The sequence below is a fragment of the Hirundo rustica genome, chromosome 17, assembly GCF_015227805.2.
Source record: "Hirundo rustica isolate bHirRus1 chromosome 17, bHirRus1.pri.v3, whole genome shotgun sequence".
NCBI classification, from domain to species: domain Eukaryota; kingdom Metazoa; phylum Chordata; class Aves; order Passeriformes; family Hirundinidae; genus Hirundo; species Hirundo rustica.
The window spans coordinates 7,116,558-7,140,815 of record NC_053466.1 but is presented as its reverse complement, the minus strand read 5'-3'; the positions used below and the strand labels follow the sequence as shown (position 1 = coordinate 7,140,815).

Below are 24,258 nucleotides of genomic sequence, written 5' to 3'. Positions count from 1 at the left end.
ATTTATCTGGAATATTAGCTACTAGGAGTTAGTTTTATTTCATTCAGATTGCTTAACAGGACATGGCTGATATTCTTCATCTGATTCATTTTCTGCAGAGAAGTCTTGGTGCTAGCTTCTGAGGATCAAGGAAATAGTCTCGACTTGGTGACAATAACATCAGTACTGCAATCAGCTGGAGAGGCATGAACTGTGAGAATTCCAAAATCCATCAGTATGACTCATGCTGGGAAATGTAGGTTAAGGTGAACAGAGCAAAGAAATGTTGAATATATTTCATATATCTATATATTTAAAATTATCTCTGTAATATTGTGTATCAAGAACTTATAAGCTGAATGAAAAAAAATACCATATTGACATACTCAAATTTACCATATCTTTTAAAACAGAAGACATAAGCACTGAAGTTAGGATCACAGATGAGGGAGAAATAATAAATATTACAATATTAAGCAGGATAACCAAAAATTACAATGCATAAGTCATACACAACACAGATGAGGAAAAAATGCAGTATCTCTGCTGATTTGCATTAAATTTTTGTGTCTTAGTACTAGAAAGATACATGGAGAAAGGTAAATGAAAGCTAAATGCAGATCAGAAGATGGAGAAAGGAAGGGGAAACAGAGAACACACAATGATGTTCTTGTTTGTGATCCTGCTCTTTTTAAGGCCTCTGAGGACGACAGTGCCTGCAGAGGTACTCAGGTGCCTTGGAACTTGCCTCTGGTGATGCAGGAGTGTTTTCCTCCCGTGTCTCACCTGACACACAGAGCCGGCCTTGGTCGGTAATTTGCCAGACCGGGTAAACACATTGCTTGCTTCCGTTCTGTGGACAAAACCACATCACTTTTCAGATGTTAATTAAGATATATTAAGTAATAAACTGGAAGATATGTGGGGCCAGTAGCCTCTCTTCTTGTGGTACAACATTATAATTAGTATTCAATGATTGAGGTTTTTGCCTCTGTTAAAGGAATGCACTCTTCCAAGAAAAAGAATGAGAAAGTTAGGGTTTGGGTGGTTGTTTTTCTCTCCCTGTGCTATCTCTGCTGTCAATAGCTACTCAAAATAGCTGTGTAAAGCCTCATCTTAGTCAGATGCATTATCCATCTCCTGTTTCTCTTGTCTCATTGGAATGACTGGCATTTCGAGAGGAATTAACTGTCCTCTCAGTTACAGATAGGTCTGCATTATCGCCCTGGTTTGATTAGTGCCCTTACATGGTTTTCCTGACAGTCCCTGTTTACTGTGCCTCGGCTCACATTTCAGGGCAGCCTCAGGTCACAGGGTCTGGGCTGCTTTCAGATAGAACAGGTAAGTGTGCTTGAGGGATGCACCAAGTGTTCTCCAACAGATAACAGGTTTAGCCTGAGCAAAACTCTTTGAAATGCACCTCACATGAAGATTAAGTTCTCTGCGCCAGTTGTTTTGCTGCATAAATCTTCATATGTTGTCCTGCTGTGCTTCTAGATGTAGCATGTATAGATGTGTCTTTGCAATATGGCAGTTGCAAATTTTTTCTGTTTTCTTTAGCCATATATTGTGCCAGTCAAGTCTGAGTTCTCTTGTTGTAACGTGCATAAGTTTAGACTGGCAAAGCAATCCGGGGATGGCAGTTGCATAAAAAACAACCCTAGCAGCACAACTGTGCTTTCAGAACTGTAATTGGCCTCTGTTGGGTAAAACAAAGGTACTGACATTTGTGGTTTTGCTCATATAAGTGCAACTATACCTGGATTTTTGACAGCCAAAGATTACGCTCCTGATTCGTGTCTGTGTGCTGCCAGCAGTACGGAGAGGAGTCCAGGCTGAGCAGCTGTAGTTCACACAGTGTGTCCAACCAAGTGTGCTTTGTTATCACAGCTTTGAGTTCCAACCATCACGCTGTATAATGGCTCACAAGAAAAATTACCATGCAACAGCAGCTGGGGAGAAGCCAGAATGTCTGAAGTAGTTGTCAGTGCAATACTACCACAACTCCGTGAAGTGACTGAGATTGACTTGGTTTAACTGGTGGAGATGCACGGTGTGCAAACAGGCACGAGGCTGACTCAGAGGAATTTTTTTCTTTTTAAGTTCATAAAGAGCAGATAAATACTGCCTATTTCAGAAAAGTGTTCTGAACTATTTGGATGACAGGGCCTCTAGAAAGCAAAGTATGAAGACTACTATTCTGTCCCAGATAGTTATTATTTCTTTTTCTCTAATATTCCCCCTAAATAAATTGAGTGTATTTAGGAATGCAAGATTTTCAGCCATAGAAGTAAGTTCTGTGTATGAAGAACACGTAAGGGAAGCCTCAGCCTCTGCTGATATCACCAGCCCAGGAGCAACTGGGAACTGAACAGAATATTCCTTCTGAATGGCCCATGCAGTCCAGTTTCTAATGTGAAGTCACTTGGTTTTGGCTTTATTTTTTCTTGTTTTAATTTCCAGATTTCAATGTAAAGCTGTTACCTTTTTATTTGACCTCTTAGACATCATACCCCACTTTAAGCAATATTGTCTTCAGAAAAATGACTGCATTACTGGGAAAATTCTCACAGCGGTCTGAAACTTGGGAGAATCATTTGGCTGAAGTGTTTCCAACGAAAATCAGAAGTCATATGTGATTCTGTAGACAACACAATTTAGTTTATGTTGAATCTGTGAATGGCAGGAGCATGGTGAATAATTCTGTGGTATCTTTGAGCCAAAGGATGTGTCTACTTTGATTATTTTTTGTAGCAATCAACCACCTCTTTTGACATTCGAGAACTGATCTGAGATTGCTCATGGGATCCTGTTGACATCTTTCCATGGCTGTGAAGTGATGTCTGACAGATTAGATTGAGGAGAGCAGATTGCAGCAAAAAGTGAAAGACAAAGACGTAATGCAAGCAAATACCAGTTTACCAATGCCCCCCCAAAATGTAAAAAGCTGTAGTGTAACTTATTTTACTAAAATGAATGTAATGCAGGCTGAGCAAAACTTGTCTTGCAGCAGCTTTTGCTGTTGGAACAGCACAGTGTGTGCTGCAGTTACTGACATAGGAAGAATATGAAAAAGCCACTGGCTCCACCTAATCTTCATTCCGATGAATGCAGCCCGTTAACTTCATTGGGAAGCCCATAGTTTTGTCTTTATAGGCTTTTGATTGCTGTGTTTTGTGTTGACAGCAGATTTCTGTCCAGCCTTTGATATCTTGTGCGTGAAAATCTCCTTGTCATTAGGAACTGGTTTTTCTGTTGATAATGACACTTCACGGTATTATGGTTAATCCTGATGGCACCATGCAGGTAGACCTGTATGTTTCTAATTCAAAAGTTGAAGATTTTTGTACATGTTTGACAAGTCTTCCATCAGAAGTCCAGGTGATGAAAAATTTCAGGTGAGTTTTGCACCTTATTAAACAGCAGAGCAGATCACATTTAATTCTCCAGAAGTCACATCAACTTTCTGGTTTAAAAATTTAACCACAATTTGAGCATTGTTTTGATGAAAATGTTGTTTTGTTAATGGATTATTATCCTTTTGTTTATAAAAAGTTGGACAAACACAAAGATGGAAAGACCTAACAGTGGTCTTCTGAATAAGTTTTAAAGGTTTTTTAAAAATATCTTTCATAGCAGTACTTGGGGACCTCAAAGATATGAGATCAGTGAAGTACTAGAAAAAGATTCCCATGTCCTGAAATTACACATGAAACAAACACAAACATACTGTTGGTGACAAAACCAGGATATATTATCACAATATTTTGTGTCTAATGTTGATTTCAAACTAGCGAAGGACAAAAGAACCAACTCTCTAAATAAGTGTATCAATAAAAGCTTTGTATCGCTCACGAATTATAAAACAATAGAGCAAATTAGGACAGCAAATGTTCATTTACACTTTAGAAGTAATTTTACATAAATTGTGTAGGTTATTTTCAATAATTATTTAGGAATCCTGTCTAAACACTGCAGTCAGATTTGGGACTTGTTCTGTGAACTTCTTGGTACATAGAGCAAGAGAAAGGGCCCGACTTTGATTTATACTTTTTAGGTAAATCAGTCTTAAAGCAGTAATGCTGTAGTTTTCATGTTTAAAGACACAAAACAACGTCTGCAGGGAAAAGTGGCTTTTTTTGTAGCCGGCCCGTTATAGGGGGAAAAGGCCCGAGCGCTGCCCGGGCACACAAAGGACCCGCCCGCCCCGCCATGGCCCGGGCTGTGAGGGCGGGCGCCTCTCGCGTGCCTATTGGCGGAGCGCGGGAACGGGCACGGGAACGGGCCAATGGCAGCCGGCATTTCAAATCGGTGACGGCGGACGCTGCGAGTGCCATTGGCTCGGCGCGCCCGTGCTCCCGCCCGCGGGGACCGGAGGGGCCCAGCGCAGGCGTTTAAAGATGGCGGCGGCGCGGAGTGTGGGACGGCGATCGTGAGGCGGCCGGACTCGCCCTCACCCGCAGCCCCGGCACAGGAGCGGCGGGGCCGCCGGGGATGGCCCAGGTGGGTGCGGGCCCCGCGAGGCGACGGGCAGGGCGAGCCTGCGCGGGCACCAACCCCTGCGCCCCGCAGGCCGTGGCGCCAGCGGGCCCGCCGCGCTCCTGCCGCCTGCCCGGAGCGGCCCCCGGGCGCGGAGCCCAGAGGAGCCTCTCCCCGAGCACCGACATCCCATCGCTGGAAGGCGCTGCCCTGCGCGGCGGGTGCTGCCGTGCGGCGCTTCCCCTGCGCCCGGCCTGAGCGGCCTCCGCTCAGAGCTGGTGTTCTGTTTTGTTTCGTGCAGGATTTTCTTTGCTTGCTTTCTGTTTTGGGGGATTGTTTTGGTGGTTTTTTTTTTTTTTTTTTTTAGTTTCCCGCCCACCCCCAGCCACCTCCCTACTCGCCTCGGCGTGGGATTGCGTTCAGGATTGTGGAAGGGAAGGAAACGCCATGTCTGTACCCTGGGCCCCTCCTGGTCCGGGGGTGATGGGGAGGATCGGCTCCGGCGGTTCCTCAGCCCCGCGGGTGTCTGGGCAGAGGGAGGCACGGGGGTCCCGCCGGACTCGGCCCTTTGTACAGCGGACAGGAGCGTGTCTCGGCTCCGCAGCAAAGTTGGGAAGAAAAGGCACCAACGTGTGTGCGGGCGCGCAGGGGCTTTTTTAGTTCTGGCACGTTGTAGATAATGTGATATCTCTGTAACTCTCAGGATTCTTCTTCATGTATTCTTTCTATTATTAGTAAATTATCTCGTTCAGCCTCTGTACGGTTAATTCTCCTAGTTTTCTTCATCTTTTTTTTTGGTTGGAAACAGTTCCTTCTTTTGTACCTCCTTTCCTTAGGCTTCAGGTTTGTCTGCAAAGTTTGTTAGCCCACCGAGACCTGAATATCCAGGCGTTGCTCGACCATAAACTGGAATTGGGTGAAGAAGACAGTCAATTTCTTTATTCTGTTAGGTTGCAAGTTAGAGATCTTGGAATTAGATCTTTTATTTTTGTTTTGTGATTTGAGAGGTTGTTCTGTCTGTTTGTGTAATTAAATTTGGGGGCTCCTATTTTTAATTCTAGATGAGGAATTGCTAGGCTTTTTGGGTAGCTCCTTTTCATTATCAGGGTTATTTTGCTCTTTTAGAGAAAGAAAAGGGATTTTGGTTCCTTATGTCTGCTGTTTTTCTTTACAGGAAACTTAGATATGATGGGAAAGGAAGGCTCTGATTTTTGCCTTTTGTACATCAATTTCTTGTCTTACATAATTAATCAAACCATCTAAATGTTGCCAGAAAACTGCTTAGGCTCTAAAAGCAACTGTTGTTTTGCCGTTTCTGAGGATGGCTTTCCAGAATTATGTACTCTGTTCCTTCTGAAATGGAATGAAGTGTTATGAAGTAGAGAAGCTCTCAAGCCTTGTCTTTATTTGCCATTGATAATGTATTGTTGGGCTCTGGCTGCATTTTCTTAACAGTCCTTGAAGACTGACTTAGACAAAGTGGTTCTTCTGTTCAGAATCTTTCTGCTCTAAAGCTGATAACGAGATGAGTTCCTACATGTAGTATTAAAGAATATTTTCTTTTGGTACTTCGTGTTCTGGCTTAAAAAAAATAAATTCAGTCTGTTCAGGTTTTGCTTTGGGTTTGTTTGGTTTTTTTTTTTTTTTTTAAGCAGTCATGATAAATAGGATTGATTACTCAAGTTCTATGTGTTGAACAGACATTATACACTAGGTATAAAGAAGAGAAGGTAGATGACTTTGAGTGGGGAATTACTTTTACATGGGTTAATGGATCAGCACCCAAGTTGCCTTTGGGGGCTGGAGGATGAGGAGGAGGACTTTGTATTTGGTTAGCAGAAAAGGCCACTTTTGTGGTCTACTGAATGTGAAGTAAGCAGCCTCTGACACAGCTTCTTTTCAAAAGTGACTGCTGTCCTGCTGGAACTGAAGGGAATTTATCTTTGAGTTTGGCTGATGCTGGTTACAGATATTAAGATTCTGTTTCTTTCCTTCCTTGAAAAAAGATACCCTTTCTTTGTGTATTTCTCTCCTATCCCTTTTCTGTCTGATTGTGGGCAGGGGCAGTGGTACTTATTAAACAAAGTAGTTTTGGTTTTTTCCTTTCTGCATTTGAAGGACCTCTGTAAGACAACCAGGCCAAGATTACTCTGCTTTCTTTGGGACCAATGCAGTTTGCTACATTACATTTATATGCACCCCCTATATCTGTACTGTTTCGTTTACATGAAACTTTTTAAAATGATCAGCTAAAACAAGAGTGAGCAGTTAAATATGTGGAAATTTTGTGTGTTGGTGATCTGCAGAACGTGAGCTGTGTACTCAAGTTTGTACTGCCTCGTACAGCTGCCAGTGGAGTTCTGTCTCTTTGGAAGGAATCCTTATGGAAACTGTTAATGGAACTTGGTGGAGACTTAGAGAATAAAATCTGTTATTTCAGGGTAACTTAATGGAGAATCACAATAGGAAACCGACTTATGTTACAATGTAGTTTGATATGCTGAGCCTTTCTCTGTGTGGCTGTTATGTTCCCTCACATGGGGCTCATTTGGCGGTTTGTAACCACAGGCTCATCCAACTCATCCGTTCGCCTTTCCTCCCTTCTGTCTGTCTCTTCAAATACCTGGTAGCTCAGTGGTTTTGTTGCGTTGTTTTGTTGTTTTTTCCCAGCCCCTGATATAAAGGGCATATTGTAATGTCAGCTGGCAGGGGAGTAGATGGGAATTGGACCTGTGTTCCTCTGCTTCTGCCTTGCTTTTTGTGGCTTATAGGCAGGTATTGTAGTCCACTGTAACTGCAGAGCCACTGTTACCTATAATCAAAAGAGAGGAAAAGAACCTTGCAACCGTGTTAGATTAGTAACAGACCTTTCTTTGGAAGCTTCCAGGTGTCTGATAGGGATGAGCACCCCTGGCACTGGGTTTCTTCTATTATAAGGTTAATTAATCTAACCGGTTCATCCAACAGGAGATTCAGTTGCCTCAGTAACCCACCCCGGGTCAGCCCCTTGGAGTTGCTCCAAGGGTTTTCTGCCCACTTATTATGTCTTACTGTAGGTCCCCTACTTAGAATAAGACTAAACAATATTCCAGGAATGTGTTTAGAAGGTCAGCTTATTGTTCTAAAACCTAAGAGAAAGGGTAGGAAGGAAAAGTACTAGAGTTAATTAAGGAGCTATATAACTACATAATAATAGTCTACAGAGCTGCAGATAAATGGAAAATGTATAAAGAGCAAAAACCTTTTTGGCATCACTACCAGGCTGTTATCTTACCCTAGGGATGTGGCAGGTTCCTGGCTAGAAATGGAAAAAGCTCATTTGAAGCCATCTTGGTCCAGTACTTTTCCTGGCCCGGTGTGTGTGCTGAGGAGCAGACAATCCCTGGCAGTGATTTGCTGTGCATCATTCAGCTATTCATCGTTTCACAGGCAGCAAGAAAGGGAAGACAACAAGAATATAATTATTACCAGTACTTGAACAGAATAACAGGACGACTTTCCTGTAAAGAGCAGAGGCTTGTATCAGTGCACTACCAAAGCTGGGCAGGTAAAGGTTAAGTTCTATGTTTTGACACTGGTGTTAAAATACTTTAGCGTAGGAGCAGGATGTGTATTAGGGATCTGGAAGTGGCAGTCATGATTGTCTTAGCTTTGTCAAAAATAACTTTCTCTTTGGACCATGGAGCTCCTCAAACACAAGGGAAGGTTTTGCTCTTTCAAATTCTAGGAGGCGGATTTCAGTATTCCATTTCTGTGTGAATTAATTCCGTATGCTGTTTTCAGGAGTCTTTAGAAGACTCTTTGAGTTGGAAAAATTAGATGAGTTAGGCATTTAGTTTCCAGGAGTTACTGAACTCATGCTGTGACTTTAGATTCTTTTGTTTAGAATTAAGACACTAATGATTTACTGTGAAGAATTTAAATTTTTAACTTTTTTATTTTGCATTTTTTAATATGAAGATGAGGGAATTTATTAGATAAATATATTTCCATGGGTGTTCTCTACATTGCATGTTTCAGAACCTGTTGAAAGCTGAAGGAATTGCTCATTGCCGAGGTCATTCATATTGTAGGATGAAATGGATTTAGATATATAGAATTGCTGGTCTTACTGGTGAATGAGCCATTTTTCAATCTGAGGATTAATGTGTTGGTATCAGAGAAGATGGGATTGTTTTAGAATACTTACCAGTTTTTTTCCTTAGTAATTTTATATTGCATGTCAAAATCAGCATGTTGGATGTGTCACAATTTTGAGTAGGTTTGAAAACCCCACACATATCAGAAAACCACCACAAAATACAAATTCCTCTGCTGCCCCAGCAAAACTTGCTTTGTTGCCATATTAGAGTTTGCTCTGTTATATATTATGCTTTCTTCCAGCTTCCAGGTAGGTAACTTCTGTATATTGCTGAATTTTAATTGATGCCATTATAACTTCTGATTCCCAGCTTTGTGCCTTGCCCCAGGTGGTGTTTGGATATTGCTGTTGGTTTGTTCTGCCTGGGCTGTAGAGATCCATGAGAGAATTACTCTTGGTTCCTCCTGGTCCCTCATGACAACCCAGACCTTCTGCCCTGTTGCCTTCAGTGTTATACAGCAACATGTGAGATCTTGGAGCTTGTCTTTCCAAGATACTTGGGAAGATTTTCTCTGCCAGCTGGGGATACTTTGAACAGAGCAGATTCAGCCAGCTGGCTGCCTGGGGCAGAGTGACAGTGCTTCATTTCTAGCTCCTAGGAGCATTTAAGCCTAGTTTGGGCTGGCATGGAGGGACTTGGAGAAACCAAAGTAAACAGGTAAGAAATGATCCTACTTTTTCCCCAGATGCTTATGGTCCTCCACAGATGACAAAAGTAAAATTGAAGAAGACATCATAGATGTGGTAGAAAGAACCACCTAATATGAAAAATAAACCTTAAACAAATACTCCCTATCACCTGTAAAATTTCCTAGAGAAATTGAGTACTTTTCCCAGGTTAAATTCCCTAAAGCACGGGCTTCTAAATACTTTCCAAAATTAATTTGAGCTTTAATGCTATGTATCTCAACCTGATTAAGTAGTTCCATAGTAGTGCAAAATGCAAGATCGAATGTCTAATATCTGGTTATCTAGAGAGTAATTTTCTGTGACATCTTAGTAATTTGTGAGATGTCAGAAATAGCTGATAACTTCTATAAAGCCATGTCTATAGACTTCAAAATTTTGTTGGTTTTGCAGATTGTCTTAAACTGTAAGCTAATTATCCTTTCTGCTGTGTGGGTAAGTATGGCTTGAATACCAGGTCGTTTCAGATTATGGGAGAACTTCCCCAAAATGCAGGTTTTTGTTTGTCATGCTTAATGCTCTTCCCGCTGACCAAACAGAAAGAGTCAACTAATCATAAAGGTAAATTAGTAATTAGTAAATTCTTGTGCTGGTATACAGACTGCTCTAGTTTCAGCCTCCTTCCAGATGGTATCTGGGTACCCTGCTTTTCTCACTAGAAGTGTCACTCTTCTACTTGAAATTTCGTGCTGGAAGGGGTGACATGTTTTCTTTCTGGCTAGGATACTATTTCCATTTTTTTCCTGTGACAATTTTTTTTGTTTGTTTGTTTGCTCTTGTAGGTTGAAAGAAGAAAAGGAGACCAGCTTGTCCAGTGAAGATGCACTCTTAGTCTTCAGCTATTTAAGCTGAATGCATTGTGATTTCCAATAATTGAGACAGTGATTCTGAAAGCTGTCTACATTAATGAAAAGAACAATGTAGTCAGCTTAACTGAATCATCAGTGTTGCATATTGAATAGAACATGATAAACCAATCCTGATGGACTTACGCATGTTAGGAATATAGAGATAAACATTTATTAAGGCATTGTTGTTTTTAAAACAGTAGTTTTAAAAATGGAGAGCTATGAAAATGTACCACCCCTCCCTAAAGAACCTGCAAGAGAAATGAATGTGGAGAATCACCCTTGTCGCCCACCTCTGCCGCCCAACGAACAGCCTCCACCACCTCCCCTGCAAACGTCCAGTGACGCAGAGGTAATGGACGTTGGCTCTGGTGGTGATGGACAGTCAGATACCCCTGCTGGGGACACGCACAGTCTCTGCAGAACACAGCTGCTCACAAAGGGATCTGCCTGCTACAAAAGTCGTCTCATCATAGACCCCAACTGTAGTGACCAAAGCCCCAGAACCGCTCGTCACGCACCGTCAGTCCGAAAGTTCACCCCAGATCTTAAGTTACTGAAGGATGTGAAGATTAGCGTGAGCTTTACAGAAAGCTGCAAAAGCAAAGATAGGAAAGTTCTGTACACTGGAGTTGAGCAGGATTATAAGGCAGATGCAGAGTTTGGTATTAATAATGTCAATGGGGATTTGCATGTTTGTCCTTTCGGTGGTAGTAATGGTAAAGCTGTAGGGATAGGGGGTGAAAGTGATGACAAGAAGGATGATGAAAATGATATTGATCAGGAAAAGAGAGTGGAATTTGCAGTTCTGGATGAGCTAGAAGACTTTACCGACAATTTGATGGAAATAGATGAAGAAGGAGGAGGGTTCACATCTAAAGCAATCGTTCAAAGAGATAAAGTGGATGAAGAAACCTTGAATTTCTCATATGAGGTAAGTAGATCCACAGGTCTTTGCGGGTAAGAGGTTTCCAAGTGGCTAGAAAAAATATGCAAAGAAATAATCTCTTCTAGAAGTGTGCAGTACGTGAGTCAAAATCGCAGAATTTTCAGAGACAGAGCTTTGGCTGAGAACCTCTGTAAACTTTTAGTCAAACTTCGGAGTTGTGTTGCAGCTTCTATAGTTTTCTGTAAAAACAGCATTTAAAATTCTTTTCAAGCAACTGCAGTTCATTTTATCATGTAGATTCTAGTTCTCACAAACTTATTTTCTTATTTTTCAGTCTTTTTACTGGAGTCATTGGGAATTTCTAGTTTCTCTCTGTATGGAAGTGCATATCAAAAATGTCTGCTTTGTCTTTGCAAGGGAAAAGGGAGGTTGGTAGGCCCAGAAGGATAGTGTCTGATGAAGTCTGTTTCAGGATGACTTTGATAATGATGTGGATGCTCTGCTGGAAGAGGGTCTTCGAGCACCCAAAACAAGGAGACTAGATAATGAGAAATACGGTGGTGAAAGTGATCACCAGTCTGATGGAGAGACAAGCGTGCAGCCAATGATGACCAAAATTAAAACTGTGCTGAAGAGTAAGTTAATGTGCATTTAATAACTGTAGGTCCTGCAAAGTGTGGGACAGCAATTCATGTGATGTGTTGGAGAATTTTATTGTTGGGAGGCTTCTTACTGTGGAATGTGATTTTTCATGTTCTTACACAGTGAAGTTGATTTTTGCTTTTGATCCGTTGTATGTAATAATATATTTTAGTGTGTGGATTGTGGAAAATAATGAAGAATGTTGTTACCTCAGTGGTGGGGAGGTGAGTGAGGGTGATCTGGGGTTTTTGTCTCTGGACATTCTGCCCTTTTTCCTGCTTCAGTTACATGACTTCTGCTGTTGAAATTGCCCTGTGTGAGGTCTCCGTAAATGTAATCGAGGTTAAAAATAATAACTAGAAAAGTCAGTGGCTTAATTTATCCAATTTCATTGTGTCAGAAGCTACTAATAAAGAAGAGCTGAGAACACAAACCCATCCAGAAGAATGTAATGGATAATACTCTGAATTAGAATTAAAATTTAAACACATACTAGAGGAGTATTTTACAGCTTCACTGTATTCTGAAATAAAAAGCCAAATAACTTTTTGCTCCAAAATTGTATAGTAACAGAGGATTGCCAGGAAGCTTCCAGCAAAGATGAATAGTCTGGTTTGTGATTTAGAGAGACAGCAGACCTTGGCTTACACCTGAGCTCTTTCGTGGCTGTTTGGGTCTGTGACTCTTGGTGGTGTTTCGATGTAAATTTATTCCTGAGTGTCAAATGAAAAATTTTTAATAGAGAATGAAGTTGTTTCTGAAGTATGACTTTTCCAGTAAATACTTTCCAGTGGTGCTTGTGATAAGTATGAAAAGAGAATTCAATGATGAAACAAACAAATCAATCTATATAAAAACTATTGCTACTCTTGCCTTTAGTTGAGAATGTCATGGAATCTGTAATTTTGCAGGCTTTAGTCTGGGTTAGAGGCATATACCTTGTTATTGAAACAACATCTCTCTGCCAAACGTAGCTCATCTTGTTTCGGTGCCATTTCATTCTTTGGGACAGAAAAAGCATTAAATAAAACCCTGGATTTTATTTCTGTTCTTCGTAGCAGTCTATCCAAGTTTAAAGCCATTATTTGCTTTAAAGGTCGTGGCCGCCCTCCTACAGAACCTTTGCCGGATGGATGGATCATGACATTCCATAACTCGGGCATTCCTGTATATCTGCACAGAGAATCTAGAGTTGTTACCTGGTCTAGACCTTATTTTTTGGGAACAGGAAGCATAAGGGTGAGAGCTGTCAATTACTTAAATACTTACTAAGATGAAAGAATTAGATACATTCCTGCAAGCAGTTGAATATTTTTCTGCTTTGGCAGGCTTGTTTCCTGTGTTTGAATTAAGATCCTTGAAAAAGAAATTCTTTTGTTTCTGAAAATCTAATACAATTTTTCTTAGGTGCTTTGTTTTGGGCAGTTAAAGTGAATGACATGATCCTGTTTGGTGCCTTCACTTTTATAGTATGGCTGCAAAATTGGGAGTTTATTGCACCGTGAGATACATCTAGAGATCATTTATTTGTAGCTATAAATTAGTTTGAGCTGTGGTTTATGGTCCACATTTACATTCTTGAACCCGGGGAATCTACAGAAATTGGATTTAATGTCATGGGCTTATGCCCCAGGAAAGCTCAGTGGATTTTATGAAGATGTGCAGTATTTGCATGTAACTGAACTGTAGTCTGGATCTGAACCAGCAGGTTTGTGTCAGTGTCACGCAGTGTGAAGATCCCCCAGGAGTGCCCCTGCTCAGCTCTTGAGTAAAATGACTTTGCTGATGGAAGAGGAGCTTGAGCCTAGACTCTGTACAAATGGTTTCCATCTTGCTTGCATCTTTTGGGTTTGAGTTTTGCTTTTGGTGACCTTGAGATACTGAAACCTTCTTTATTTTGTATTTGCAGAAACATGATCCTCCCCTTAGTAGCATTCCCTGCTTTCATTACAAAAAAATGAAGGAAAATGAGGAAAGGGAACAGAACAATGACATAACCCCAAATGGGGAAGTATCACCTGTAAAGCACCTAGATAAATCCTCAGAACTGGACTGCCAAACAGAAGAACCAGATTCCACCGCTGCTGATTCTGGGCCTTTAGATGACAAAGACCCCTCTGGGGGAGATGCAGCACAAGGAGCTTTGGGACAAGTCAAGGCCAAAGTTGAAGTATGTAAAGATGAGTCTGTAGGTATGTATGGGAAGTGGAGTCTTTTCTTGACTTGAGTTGGGGTAATGGCATTTGGGAAATTTTATTTCAGACTTGGCTACTCAATTATAATCTTTGCTGAAGCCCTGAGAGTCCACATGGAAAGGTTTTAGACAAAAAAGTGAACATTTTGGTAGTTTAGTCCTATAGACTTTATCTCAATATAAGAATCAGTTATGTCAGTGTGTGCATTTGCTGTTGTCAAATGTGTTGGTGTGACTTCTTCAAGTAGGCTTTTATATGCACTCTGTATTGGCTGAGTTATATCTATTTTCAGGATGATCTCTGAAGATAAATAGTTAAAGTATATTTCTGTATTTGCACAAGTCTAGCAGACTACGTCATGCAAATATAATTACACTCATACGGGGGGTGTGATGCTTCATTATTTTATTTATGCAACTACACAAAAAGTTATCTAAAGACATCATGCCAAAATCATCACCCTGTGGAGAGGAACTTGGAGAGGAAGCTCATGTGTTACTTACCACATCTGCATGCTTGAGAATCCCATCCATGTAAATTTTTGCTGCTCAGAATATTGGTATGGATTGTAGGCTGCCATTTGACTTTGTAGTGCTCAGACATAAAACTTGTTCTTGTTGTTACGTGTGTCGTGTCCAGTCCAAAAACAATGCCAAAAGATGGGGGGGGGGAAAAAAACACAAACCAAACCCAAATCATCAATATTCAGCAGTAAAATTAAAGCCAGTAAACACTTCTTTTTCTACATGAAGTTCACCTGTCTATCTCTCTCTTTAAATAGGATCTGTTCTGTATTACTGAAAAAGAGCAAGTATAAGTGTGACTTGCATTTGGAATTCCTTGTGGAGGGAAACAATACCAGCAGCTTGCTTTTGTTTGTTTACATCTTTATTTTTGCTGATTATATTTGCAGACTATCCTATAAAGGAGAAGCAGCTCTGCTACAAGGGGGCAATCTTTTAGTACTTTGTATGTGAATTTCACGTATTAAATTCTGCACAGAGGCTGCAGATACCCATGGAGTTCATGGGACATCACTGTGCACTGTTTCATGGTACACTGCATAATAAGTAGGCAGCAACAGTTGGGTTTGGCTTCAGGGAACTGAGGCTGAAAGCACAGCTGCTGTACACGCTGTGTGCCTTGCTTCAGGTAAAGGGAAGGATTAGATGGTGAAGCAGAACAATTACTGCTGTTTTGTTGCAAATTGTGTTGGGTATTAATGCTGGTTAAGGATTAGTAAAATCATCAAGTGACAGAATAAAATGGTGTTTTGTTTTATTTTGTTTTCTGGTTTGCACAAACATTTTGCATTTGATCCTGTAGTAGAAAAACTTAAAATTACTTCTGACAGTCCAAAACGGCATCTTAACCTTTTGCTCCTAGTCTAAGAAAATAATTATAGCACATTTAAAACAGTGGAAATAGAGAACTTAATGCTTGTTCAGTGGTGAAGCAGAGAGAGTAACTGGGCTGTGTTTCTCAGATCTGGAAGATTTTAGACGCTATCTTGAAAAGCGTTTTGACTTCGAACAAGTGACTGTAAAAAAATTCCGGACCTGGGCCGAGCGACGCCAATTCAACCGGGAGATGAAGCGGAAGCAGGCGGAGTCCGAGCGGCCCATCCTGCCGGCCAACCAGAAACTCATCACCCTGTCTGTGCAGGATGCACCTATAAAGAAAGGTTAGCTGGTCCAGGGGGCTAACTGCAGCCCTGAGCTTGACTGAAAATAAAAACAATCCTGTAAAAAGTCCCCTTAGTTCCTGATCTAGTGTTGTGTCTTCTTCGACCCTTTGCATATTACATAGGAAAGGAAAAATACTGTCAAAATATACTTCCTGTTCAAAAGACTGATTTCTAAGCAAAAATATTTTTATTTAAGGTTGCAGTTCTGGTAAGTAATGATTACCTTCAGCTCTTGCTACTGCTGAGTGTTGCTCAGTATTGATTTGTTTGTAGCAGAAATTATCTTTCAAGGACTGGAGCTAATGAGCTTCTTCCCTCCTTCCTGTCTTTTGGCAGAGTTTGTCATTAATCCCAATGGGAAGTCTGAAGTTTGCATCTTGCATGAATATATGCAACGAGTCCTAAAGGTTCGCCCTGTTTACAATTTCTTTGAATGTGGTAAGTCTGTTTCCTTAAACAATTCTATCCTGGTCTTAATGCTTAATCAAGAATCCAGAAATGTTGCTTATATGAAAATCATGACTGGAATCAGGTTAATTTGGGTTTTTTTTCCCCTAAATGGTATAATGTATGTTCCATTAATTCTTCCCTTTGCTGTTTGTTTGGGGGTTTTTTTGAGGGTACCCTATAATTATTCAAAATGAGGCTATTCTGTATATGCACTACACAACATAACTGAAATTTCAGTATCACAATGTGTAGCTCTTACATTCACACCGTGATCCAAAAAAATGGGAATTAATATTTGAGTTCTGGCAGATTACCAGTGGTCTTTTAAAATCTGTAAGTTCTTTATATGGAAGAATTAAGTATATGGTGGTAAGTCTGTAAATGGAAAAATAGTTTTTCAGTCTTTGTGAAGAATAAACCATTTTCATCCTTCTTGAAGCTGAGGTGAAGAAAACACATCTTGATAGTGGTGATGTTCATGTACATGATGAGTTCCAAAAAGCTTTCTTTTTTTCCCCCTCCATTTCCAGAGAACCCAAGTGAACCTTTTGGAGCCTCAGTGATTATTGATGGAGTAACTTATGGGGCAGGAACTGCCAGCAGCAAAAAACTTGCCAAGAATAAAGCTGGTAAAGTTTTTTTCTTTCTCAGTACCAACTGCTGGATTGTTTCTGTTTGCTTTTTCTTCCTTTCTGGGGTTCTGAGGGCCGTAGTGATTCAGTACAGGGGTTTGGCTGTACAAACTAGGGGGTGATAATAACTCTTTAATTTTAGGTCTTAAAGGTTCTATGTCACTTGTAAAATGAGACTGTGAATATTTTTACTTTTGTAGGCACTTTAAAGAAGTAGTTTCTTCTTATTTTAATGAATTATGAGGCTTAAATTATCAAGCTGAACTAGTAGATTTTTTTTTCCCTTGAAGAGTATAAGTGAATAAATTTCTTACTAGAAGAAAATGCCTGACAATTTCTAGAGATGTTTTTGTTTAAAATAAACCTAATCAAGATGTTTAATCACTTTCTGCAGCTCGAGCTACACTGGAAATCCTTATTCCTGACTTTGTTAAACAGACCTCTGAGGAGAAGCCCAAAGACAGTCAAGAACTTGAGGTACTGAGCTCATGCTTCCTGGCTGGCATTATCTGAGTTTGTTTTTTAAACATTGCACATTTAATATCAGAAATGTTACTGAACATTAGTAAGATTATTTTCTCAGACAAATGGAAGTGTAAAATCCTCCATTGAGAGCTTAGGGCAAAGAAAACACTCTTTTTTTTCTACTGGGATAGATCAGAAGGTTGGCTCTGAGGCAAAGGACTGGTTCCTTACTGACCAGCAGGTCACTTACTGAGCCCCTGAGATACCCCAAGGTGCCAGGCTGCCTGTACTGCCCTGCCTTCCAGAATCCTCTGCTTGGTGCCAGGAAATGCTCAGACCTAGATGCTCTTTGGTGTTGTTGTGATCATCTTAGGACACCAAATGAGAAGTAAAAGTGCTCAGGCTTCTGAGGTGTTTTTAATATCAATGTTAACCCATTAGGGGTTTAAAAACAAATCAAAGGAAAAATTTTCTTTAAGAGGAGAGTTATATTGTGCTATATTCTCAGGTACTGGGAGAATTAAATAGCTCATTGATGCCATGAGTAAGGAGTAAAGGAAAAATCAGTGGTCAGCCTGAAAGGAATGTTTTCTAAAATGAAGTAATATACAGAAGGAGTTGTTTGTACCCTTGCTGTAACCTAGAACTCTGTTGTATGCCATGCACTACTGAAATGGTCATTGAGGAAATGCAGGCAATTTTTTCCATTCTTTTAAAATAAAATCCCAAATGAGCCAATAGCTGTTCTGTTCTCTTTTATTAAACCACAGCATTTTGGTAACTAGAGTTTCATAATTAGGCAAAATAACCTTGTCCTGAGGGACAAATGATGATAAAGAATTTATAAAATTGTCGTTTTTATGTACATATTGAATAATGGAAGATTGGAGTTAAAAATTCTGTCTGCAAATGTTTGATTAGATGTGACAGTTTTAGTGATGTTGCTTTTAACCCATTATGGATTTAAAAGCACTTTTTAAAGTACTAAGCACTGAGCAACAGAATTGGTTTAATGTAGCAAAGGAGAAATTAGGGTTAAGGATGATATTAGGGTTTTATTTGCACGAAGCACAGTAACCCTCTTCAATTCCTTTGCAGTATTTTAACCATATCAGTATTGAGGACTCACGGGTATATGAACTCACCAGTAAAGCTGGACTCTTGTCTCCATATCAGATTCTCCATGAGTGCCTTAAAAGGTGAGGCTGCGGCCTGAGGACCCGTGTGAGGTGTGAGGCGTTGGCTCAGGACCCGCTGTCTGCTCTTGCTGGGGTTTGTCAGTGACCCTGCCTGAGCTGCTGAGCTCCTGGGGCTCTGACACCTGCTGGGGGCTGACCTGCTTAATGCCAACTCCTCTTCCATTCATATTTGCTCTTTGTGCCTCTTGGGAGATCAGGATGTAGTTGTTGGACAAATGTGTTTTGTTTTCTCTCATGCGGGGTTGCTTTTTTGCTTGACTGAAGTTACTGATCTAAAAAAATGTCTTTGTTAATTAACGTTTTGACATTTGTTACTGATATATCTGATTTCATTGCAATGACTGTCCAAGATGATCACTGCAGCCACTTCACTTGTCTGTGGTTTTACTAAGTATGTGATCTTCACTGTGTTTGTGCTTAAGAAACCACGGAATGGGTGATACATCCATAAAGTTTGAAGTGATTCCTGGGAAAAATCAGAAGAGTGAATATGTCATGACTTGTGGCAAGCACACAGTGCGAGGCTGGTGTAAGTACAGTAATGGCTGTGACCTCTGAATCTCCTCTTCCTCTCTTCTGTTCTCCTCTGCTCTCTGTTCTGAGGGTGCTTGTTCAGCCACCGAGCTGGTGTGCTTGTGCTGCTCTTCTCTGGTGTCTCAGTTTTGAGTATCTGTGCCTGTCATTACATCATGTACTGGTATTGACACACTTCCATGGTTATTTTTACAGGCAAAAATAAAAGAGTGGGGAAGCAACTGGCTTCTCAGAAAATCCTTCAGCTACTGCATCCACATGTGAAAAACTGGGGCTCTCTCTTGCGAATGTATGGCAGAGAGAATAGCAAGCTGGTTAAACAGGTGAGCAGGCTTTTGTTTAACCTATCCCACGACTGGAGTTTTGCTTTTTAGGTTTTTCTGGCTTTGTAAATTAAGTTACAACAAAACTTTAAGGTGTCTGGATTTCATTGACAGTAATAATTGTGTTAATCTTGCATCTCCTATGTCACAATTTAATAACCTATTTAACTAACTCACAGAAGTAGATGTTCATACTTAAGGAAGTTAACTAGAGACTAAACTGCTCCATGTATGTTAATTTTTTTTAATTAAAAAAGTTAGTCAGTTGTTGCTTATGATTGTGTTGAATAGGAAACCTCTGATAGAAGTGTGATAGAACTTCAGCAGTATGCCAAAAAGAACAAGCCAAATCTGCACATCCTGAACAAGTTACAGGAAGAAATGAAAAAACTGGCACAGGAGAGAGTGAGTATATATTCTTGTGTGTTTACAAACAGCAGGAATGTCATGGGTCACGTGTGCCAATGATCAGGAGCTTTTTGCTTATTTTACACAGTATTTTAGGTAAAGAGAGCTCTTCAAAATTTGATTGGGGGTCTCCTGGGAAGATTGTCATCCTGTCTTTTAAACTTGTTTGTACCTACTTTTGTACATTTATTTTTAACCTTAGCCCTAATTAGCCTCTTGCAACAACTTGACACAAGTTTGGCTAAAATGGTTCAGAATTTTAACTGTTACATGATTCTGTTCTCTTTGTGACTGTGTGGTGGGGGTTGTTTTGTATTTTTTAGGAGGAAACCCGGAAGAAACCCAAGATGACAGTAGTGGAATCTGCTCAGCCTGGCAGTGAACCTCTCTGTACTGTTGATGTTTAATGAGAAAACATGCAAGTGGGGAGCAATAACACAAATGGAGGAACTAGAATTTCAACAATTATTTAAAAATTGTTTGCTGCAGAATGCAAGATAACTTTTAAAATCCAAGCTGCTTCAGTTATGCATTGTTCTTTTTGCATCATCAGGGCAATATTACTTTTTCCTAGTTTCTTTTCCTTTGGTGTTTTTTTTTTTTTTCCTTGTTTAATACCTCTGAGATATGTACGTTTAAAGAATTGATCATAAAGATCTCTACTGGGGCAAATGCACAGAGGACAGGCATGTTCACACAGGATAAAACCAATCAAGCACTTTTTCCTGGGAAGCCATCCATGTTGTTCGAAATGGATGTATTTTAAGTATGAAATTCAGAATATCTATGTACAGGTTGAAGCTGATATTATATATATACACATTCATATATATGTATATATAAAAGAAATATATGTACATCTTCTTGTATGAACATGCCTAAAACTATTTTTGTGAAAAGTTTTGTTGCATTTCAGCACATAATAATATGCACTGATGAGACACTTTGGTGACAAATACAGGAAAGTGATGAGCAATGTTTCTAATGCCATAGGATTAGGCCAGTAACGCTGTTTCTTTTTGTTTTGTTTCTTGTCTCCTGCCAGGCTTAGTTATTTGAGATTAGAGGGTGCAGATTTTATTACTTGAAAAGAACAAGAATACCTGGTAGTGTTAAGAGTAACAGGTTGGAGATTCAAAATTACTGGGGTTTATTTTAAATTAAAAGAGCCTGTGTTAGTTTACAGATCAGTGAAAATATGGCCCCACTTATATGATTAAAATAAAAACTGTAATGTGAAAGGCTGTTCTCAAAGCTTGGAGCCAAAATGCAGCTGATGATGGTTGATAGTCTCAAAATATTTTGCCAATGACTTTCCACTCCCTTTTCCCAGCAATAAACAATTTCTCATTTGTTTGGTGTCAGATTGCATCTGACTTGATCAGTTAAGTCTTAATTAATTTGCACCATAAAGCAAAGACTTTAGCATAAAAAAATCTACACAACCCTTAAGTCTGACTGCAGCAATTTAGGTTTTTTTAAAGAAGTTTTTGTTTTTACTTTTTTAATTACATTTTTAGTTTTTAAAGAAAGTGTGTAACTTCTGCAATGAAAATTAGAATGTAGATTTGGAATATGACATAGAGTAATAAGTAGGATGAGACCATAACCGGTTATACTCATAAATAAGAAAACCACAAATATGCAACTACTCTGAAATACAATCCTGGCAAACAGGCAGTACTCACTGTGTCACCTGAGGCTTTATTAAGCCAAGCACAGAAGGAACGGCGTGGCTGTGTGAAAGCCCTGCTTCGGGGTTTCGTTCTTCGCACGGGGTTCACTGGCTGACTGCAGGAACTCTTCTCTTGCAGCTGTTTCTTGGTTTGGTCTTAAAGCAGAGAGCGAAAGCCAAGCTGGTGGCAGGGCTGCAGTGGCTTATCCAGGAGCTGCACTGCTCCGTTTTTACACTCCTGCTCCTGTTGGTAATGAAAGGTCAGTTCTCTTACCTGCTGCAGCTCCTGGTACTTACATTCACAGCGATCTGGGGGCTTGAGTTTGCTTTGTTTTGGTTTTTTGTTGTTTTATTCGGATTTTGTTGTGGTTTTGTTTTTTAATTTACCATGTTACGTAGAGAGTGCTGCAGTATATTGAATTTAGTGCCTACTGGATTTTAAAAATGTTGGCATCAGTATTGTAAGACCTCCTTTTAACATCACACGTTACTTTGGAAATATGTGGATTTTAATTTATATTTCAAACTGATGTTCTCTAATGTGTTGCATTTAATGTTTGAGGTTAAACAGGAGGAGTCATGGAGTCTTACCTGTTTCTGTGTTTAAATGATATACTTGGAGGTCTCTGCAAATATGAATCCACCCATTTTTTTATTATTATATTTAGCTTTTTAGTTCCTTGAGTTGTAATCCTGTTACAACAGGATACGGGTAGTTGGAAGACAATATATAAACTGCTATTTAATGAAGTGGCCTGTCTAAAAAAAAAAAAAAAAACAAAAAACCCACAAAAAAACACTGCCTCTGCTTTTTTTTGTATAGCTTTAATAAATCTCCATCTTTTGAAGGGTATATATAATATTGGTGCAGTAGTGACAAGCAGTGATCACTGTTTGTCTCTTTTCATTGTTTTTATTGGGACATTTGTTTTCATAAAGACAGGGCTTTATCTTCTATGCCTAAATGTATTACTCTTAGATAGGTTTTATTTCAGCTTGTGTTTTCAGCAGAAAAATCTGTACTTGGATGGCACTGTAAAAGACAAATCACCCTTGTAGATCTTTTTATTTTTCTGAAATAAGAATGTCAATGCATTTGCAGGTCACCTGCAGAATATCCATAGATGCCTCACTTACCAATTTGTTTTCATTAATTTTAAGAGGATTGCTGTATTACCTCAGTCTGCCACTATCAGAATCACAAGGTGACCGTTGCCCTTAATTAAAACATCCAGAGATTTCATTGTGAACCAAAGCCTAGAACGTATATTATGCATTCTAAACAAAACAGACATAAAAAGATGGTATTAGACCTTGCTGCAGCCTTTAACTGGAGAGATGTCCAGAAAATAGCGCAATAACTGCTGGAACAAACAACGTAACTGCTGTTTATGTCATTGTGAAGTATTCTTGTGTTTTAATGTTTACTATTGTTTGGAGTGTAACAGTCTTGCATTTGCACATAAGCACGAGCTGCTGTGATAGAGGATAGATCATTGCATTAAACTTCAGCTTCTGCATGAACACTTACAGTGTGATTCAAGATGTATCCTAAACTTGTCTTGTAACTCTTGTGTGTTTTCTAGGTAATCGGCTGTAAAGGTTTAGATCTGATTGTACGAATGCATAAAACTGCTGCTTTTGTCACTGATACTTGTTATTTATCCCTTCTATATCCAGGGGAAGATGGGTATTTTTATAGGGATGGAGTGTATTTTTAAGAACTGTTCCATCCTTTGGGGATTAGACAGTTTTTGCTTTGCCTATTATGTGCTTCTTGACAAAAGTGTGGTATATTGACTTTAAGGATTAAATTCGTGTGCATTCAAATCTTCATGGTACTGACGGAAAACTTACTGTGACTTCCAGTGACTAGTCAGATGCTACCTACTGAAACACAAGTCATCAGCTTTTTTTAACATATTTATTAGACAAAACTGATGAATTAGTTGGGTACTCAGAACTTTGGAAAGACTATTATGCATAAACTTAACTGTTGTGTGTAAACTTCCATTCTCCTGTGATGCTGTTAGGCTTTATACAAATATATTTGTAACGTCCAAGTATATAAAAGCATCATGATTTATCTTATTAATTCACTAAACTGTACTTTGGTTCTGGAATGAAATTCAGGAAGTGATAGCCTCCTAACTTTCCTTGGGAAGAAATGTGAAGTGCAAGAAGCCATGCTGTTATTAACCAAATAAAATTATCAATGACAGTATTCCAATGTATATCTGAGAAGGTGGGAAAACGAAACAAAGTTCATCCTTCTTGCCCCAGCAGGTAACAATGGTTGCTCTTTGAGTTGTGTTGGGTGCAGTTGCTTGGTGCCAGTGCTCAATTGGTACAACTATAAAGCCTCATTTTCACTGAGCCTCTGCTTGCTTTTTTTTCTGCACAATCATGTAATCCTCTGTGTTCGGTCTTTGAGTACTACATGTGTATTTTTCAGACGATTAGTTTCGAGCAATAAAGTTTGATATTATAAAATGTGCCAGTGTGATCGGTATTACGATAGCTTAATCATATCTAGAGAAAGGAACTCCTTCAGGTCCTCTAGCTATTTCTAAAGAGAAAATAGATCAGTGCAGCTTCATTGGTTATGGAAATACTGAATCACTTTTTTGGTGAGGAATTGAATGTCCACATGGTTAAATACTTGGAATGAAATTAAGTTACTTTTTTTTTAATTAGGATTTGTATTTTTACTTAAACCATGGTAAGGCTGGAAATGTTAAAGCCTGAAGTGCTGGTTTTGATACCTAACACTGGAGAGTTGTGGTATGAGCACAGCCATGGGCTGTAGCAGAACTTTGTTGTTAGGCCATATTAAATACGTATTAGTAGTCAGTTGAGATTTAAGATGCTCACTGCTAACAGCATTGCTGTCTGTTCTGTAGTGTGGAGCAGTCCATTTATGGTGGCTGCTGAGCCTCTGGCTCAGTGAGTCCTGACTGGAGAGCACCCTGTAGAGCTCTCAAGCCAGGTTTGTCTTTCCCCCCCAGGAGAGGCACTGGCAGTG

At 39.7% G+C, this 24,258-nt stretch overlaps 1 protein-coding gene across 1 annotated transcript; it reads left to right on the top strand.

Annotated features, from left to right (window-relative positions):
* The first annotated feature begins 4,351 nt into the window (after window positions 1-4,351).
* On the top strand, window positions 4,352-23,726 carry DGCR8 (DGCR8 microprocessor complex subunit). Its single transcript, XM_040080734.1, has 14 exons — window positions 4,352-4,482; window positions 10,069-11,068; window positions 11,496-11,658; window positions 12,762-12,904; window positions 13,575-13,857; window positions 15,347-15,544; window positions 15,884-15,985; window positions 16,528-16,626; window positions 17,024-17,106; window positions 18,193-18,293; window positions 18,716-18,822; window positions 19,023-19,150; window positions 19,442-19,555; window positions 19,882-23,726. Exons 2-14 carry the CDS (start codon window positions 10,346-10,348, stop codon window positions 19,963-19,965), a joined length of 2,328 nt encoding a protein of 775 aa, XP_039936668.1. The 5' UTR covers window positions 4,352-4,482; window positions 10,069-10,345; the 3' UTR covers window positions 19,966-23,726.
* The last annotated feature ends 532 nt before the right edge of the window (window positions 23,727-24,258 follow it).

Excerpts from the sequence above, each read along its gene's own strand:
- DGCR8 (XM_040080734.1), top strand. The coding sequence starts at position 10,346 with ATGGAGAGCTATGAAAATGTACCACCCCTCCCTAAAGAACCTGCAAGA. Across the intron at positions 11,069-11,495 it reads CCTTGAATTTCTCATATGAG|GATGACTTTGATAATGATGT; the intron begins GTAAGTAGATCC and ends AGTCTGTTTCAG. Across the intron at positions 19,151-19,441 it reads ATAGCAAGCTGGTTAAACAG|GAAACCTCTGATAGAAGTGT; the intron begins GTGAGCAGGCTT and ends TGTGTTGAATAG.